We start from the raw sequence: 4,206 nt of genomic DNA, 5'->3' as shown, positions 1-4,206 counted from the left end.
GTCCTTGCTAATGCCTGAACATCTCTCTCAAGTCCTGTTGCTTCTCTTCAGCCTGTTTATTCTTTTCCTTAGGTCCAGCTGGATCCCAGACCCCAGAGCACAGTCCTTGCCTGAGGCCCGCTGCTCAGAAGGGCCAACCATAATCCAGCCCTCACTTCCACTTGCTCTTCGAATGGTCCAATCCAGTTTCCAGCCTGGGTACTGCACTGACTCAGAGGTCAAGTCCACCAACCCCAGTGCTCGCTTCTCTCTCACATTCTCACCTCACTCGCCTCTTAGTGGTGTTTACCACAACTGGACACCCCCCCAACCTTGAAAAAAATCTATTTTCCTTGACTTTCATGAATCACATTTTCTTGGTTTTTTTCCAACATCACTGGGGCTCCTTCTCAGTCCCCTTTGCTGGCCCTCAGCTCTCTTCTCTTTTTCTACACACGGTCTATCTCCCTATGTAACCTCTTCTACTTCCCTGGAATTTAACACAGTACATGTGTCAGCGATGCCACCATAAATACCTCCAGCTCTGGCCTCACCCTGAAGTCCAATGTCTTATATTCAACTGGCCTCCTGATGGCTTCACATAAATATCAAAAAATCACCTCAAACTTACCTTAAACAAAACCTTATTTCTAACCACCCACTTCAAATTGTTTCCTCCCACATTCTTCCCTATCTCAGTAAACAGCACCACCATCCACCTATTTATCAAGACAAAATCCTAAGGAACAAGCTTGATTTTCTATTCCCCTTAGATTTAACCCATTAACAAGTTATGCAAGAACATATTTCGAATATGTTCGCTTCATCTTTATTGCTGCTGCACTAAATGAAGCCACAAGCCTGTCTTCCCTGGACAATTCTGCTATACTCCTAAATGCTCTCCTGACTTACTTGTGAACCCCAACTATCCAATCTCCACATAGTAGCTAGAATTATTTTTTACTTGAATATAATTAACTCTCCTTGTAACATTCCAGTAGCTTCCCATGCCTATTTAAATAAAATTCAAATTTCTTACCTGGGCCATCAGGGCCCAATCTGATGAGGCTCCTGGCTTCCTCTCCACCCTGCCTCATCTCATGCCACCCCACCCCTGTACTCGCTACACGTCAGCCCTTCTAGCTTTCTTTCTCTCCCTTAAACACAGCACATGTCTTCCTATACCTTGGCCTTTCCCCTGTTCCATCCCCTTGGAACATTTGTCCCTTAGATCTTCACACAGCTGTCTCTCATTATTCTTGTCTCAGCTAAACGTCACTTTCTCAGGGATAACTCACTAACCATGTGAACTAAAGTTGGATGAATCCAATTCTCTATGTCCCATCACTTCATTGTCTTTTTTTCAGAGTACTTGTTGCTCTATGAAATTTTCTTTTTCATTAAATGTTTATCATGTTATTTTCTGTCTTCTCTGATATTAGGTATGTTACATGAGAGCAAGGACCTTTTCTATCTTATTCAAACAGAATTCTCTGAGTCTAGAACAGAGCCTAGTACATAATAGTTGCTCAGAAAAATATTTGTGATCTACATGAATAAACCAGAGTTCTGGGAATTGATCACTGAGGGTATCTTGGAAAGCAAGAAGGGGCTCAAGCTCCAACACTCTTTTATTCTGATGGCACACTATATCCCTTCCACTCCCTGTGAGAAATTCAGGCAAACTTCCTCTTTCTCCTCCTTCTAGTGGAAGAAAGAGTCACAGGTAAGGAAATGGTGATTTTAGGAAACAAGGAAATTTTCATTAAGTTTCATCTCTTCTGATGGATCTCATAGTGCTGAGGGTTTGTGTAAGCTTCAGGGATTTTCGGTAATGATGATGGCATAGCTGGGGAAAAAATACAGAGGAACTGGAGGTAGAAGTAACCAGACGTGGCTAATTAAGGAAATCATAAGGCATGATGAATGAAACTGAATTTATGAGATTTAGAACAAGACCCCAGTAGAACAATGAGCCTGCTTAACTTGCTTATTGGCTTTCAGCCCTATTGGATGATAACAACCTTCACGTTATCTCTGTAATCCCACTCAAGGTATATGGTTTGAATCACATGAAATTGCTGATATTTGACTATTTTTGACTTACCAAAATAGAACTTTATATAACTTATTTTACACTAGTTGAATCCCTCCTTGTGAGCTCAGACTGGAGAATATGGTAGGTATAGGAGAAACTAGTGTAGAAAGGTTCAAAGTAGATTCATGATGAACACTAACGTAAGCCAGGTTTTCAGAGGATGCCTTAAGTCCTTTAAGGAACCAAAGAACACAGCATAGATGCTCCTTATCTATAGGGTCATTCCAAGTATGAAGGATCTTTGCCTCAGTTCCAGGCTGCTTTCCCCAGGAGAAAGAGAGAAATCTAACCCAACTCCCATCAGAGAACCTCTAGTATGGGGATACAGGCTTTATCAATATTGGCATTCAGGGGGCAAAGAAAGAAGATAATGAGAGAGGCCTTTTGACACATCCTCATACATTAGGTAGAGGCACCGACACCACAGCTCCTGTTGAGGACATAATATAGGATCCTCTAGACTCCCCATAAAATTCCTTTGAATCCCTTTTGACTCCCCATAAAATTTTCAGAGAAACCTTCCTTTTTCTGGCATAACTCACCATAATAAAGGGAAGTGCTGTAAGGGGAGTTTATTTTAACATCATTATCTCTAAATCCTCTCAAGACCCTGAGGAAATGTGATACAAATCTGGAGAGGTTTCACTGAATGAGATTTGAGAAGAAACGTTCTATACGGAGGCCTCTTACACAGGTCTCATAGAGAGGGCAAGTAGCCACGCTCCTTTTATTGCAGAAATAATTTGGGATTCATATGATAAAGATAGGTCGTCCCTGAAGAAAATGTCACAATTTTTTAAGGGACATAACCCGGACGCAGAGACCAAGTTAACTCCCTTTCTTCCCCCACCCCCAATACCCCAGCACCCAAAGTGTGCACTTACGTCGGGTGTCCCTACCCAAAGCCAGGGGAGGGCTCAGCATCATCAGTATCACTGTCAGAGCTGTCGGGGAACAGCTCCAGGAGCCTCCAGGGAACCACAGACACATCATGCTGGAGAACTGGGAAGGACAGGTGCTAGAGGAGCAGGCACGTCTCGCTCAATAAGAACTATGACCCTCCTCCACCTCAAATAATAGGAACCAAGGTATTCATTGCTTTGCTCCTTGATTGGGTAGTCTTAGTGTGGGAGAACCAATCAGCATCAGAGCTGAACAGCATCATCAGTTGCTGGTCAGAGATTACTTATGAGGGTCCTCTTCTGAAACTTCGATTTTCCTTCATTAAAGGATTGTTTTAATTTAGTACTTTAAAGGTTTAATCCAGTTGCATCTGAAACACTTTACTTGGGCCCCTATTGTGAGCCAGCTCTGTGGCTGGTCAGTGATGTGCTCACAGGTTTGAGCCTTGTAGAAACATTCATCTCCCACTTTAAGACAGAGCTGTTCAGACAAGTGTGTGTGTGAGCTTGTTTGGGAGAAAGGGGATGGAGGGAACATGACTGCAAGTCAGAGACCTTTAATCTGGTCCTTCTTGCACCATAATTTAGGGTCGTAGACTTGGGAAAATGACTTAACCTCTCACACTTGAAATGAAGGCACTGTGATCTTTCAGATATTTCAACACTGGAAAACGCTGCGATTCTGCGGACACCTCAAGAAGCAGCATCTCCTGGCAACTGATGACGTCACAGAATAATGGCTGCTAATTGGAGAGTATAATCAGTACCTCTTCACAGACAGGGAAATCTCTGGTAAACTAAAGGAAAGTGAAAGTTAGTTAATAATTCAATCTCAGTAAAAAGGTTTTCCAGGTTTGTCTCCTGAGGCTGTCACCAAGTTTAGTGGCACCTCCAGAACACTCACAGGGAACGGACTTAGAGGAGCCCATCTATGTAGAATGGAGGGTCTCAAAGGTACCTTTGTATAGTACTTAACCTAACAATGTGATAAGGTCAACTGCCCAAATCAAAGTATGTGGAGAGCTGAGAAGTCAATAAAGGACTCAAAGTCAGCCTTTAACACAACTCTGCTTTAAAGTAATTAATATTTTATGTTCAAAAGTGTTCAGTCCCTTAAGCCTGATTCCCATTATGTTTTCCTCATTTTATTGAGGCTATGTGCTTTTATTATTCCCCTTCTCTTGTTTTATCTTAAGGAAAGATATAAGAAGACTTTGCTGATGAGTA

At 42.2% G+C, this 4,206-nt stretch overlaps 1 protein-coding gene across 1 annotated transcript in view; it reads right to left on the bottom strand.

The window, feature by feature from the left end:
• Positions 1-3,140, bottom strand: part of LOC105817835 (HLA class II histocompatibility antigen, DRB1-4 beta chain-like) — a 20,966-nt gene extending 17,826 nt beyond the window's left edge. The window contains exon 1 of the mRNA XM_012653635.1: positions 2,962-3,140. Within this exon, the coding sequence (XP_012509089.1) occupies positions 2,962-3,070 (109 nt within the window). The 5' untranslated portion in view covers positions 3,071-3,140. The remainder of the gene's footprint in view (positions 1-2,961) is intronic.
• Positions 3,141-4,206: the final 1,066 nt, after the last annotated feature.

Source organism: Propithecus coquereli, unplaced genomic scaffold, assembly GCF_000956105.1.
Source record: "Propithecus coquereli isolate 6110/MARCELLA unplaced genomic scaffold, Pcoq_1.0 Scaffold426, whole genome shotgun sequence".
Lineage (NCBI taxonomy): Eukaryota > Metazoa > Chordata > Mammalia > Primates > Indriidae > Propithecus > Propithecus coquereli.
The sequence above is the reverse complement of the archived record's forward strand: the minus strand, read 5'-3'. Positions and strand labels throughout refer to the sequence as shown.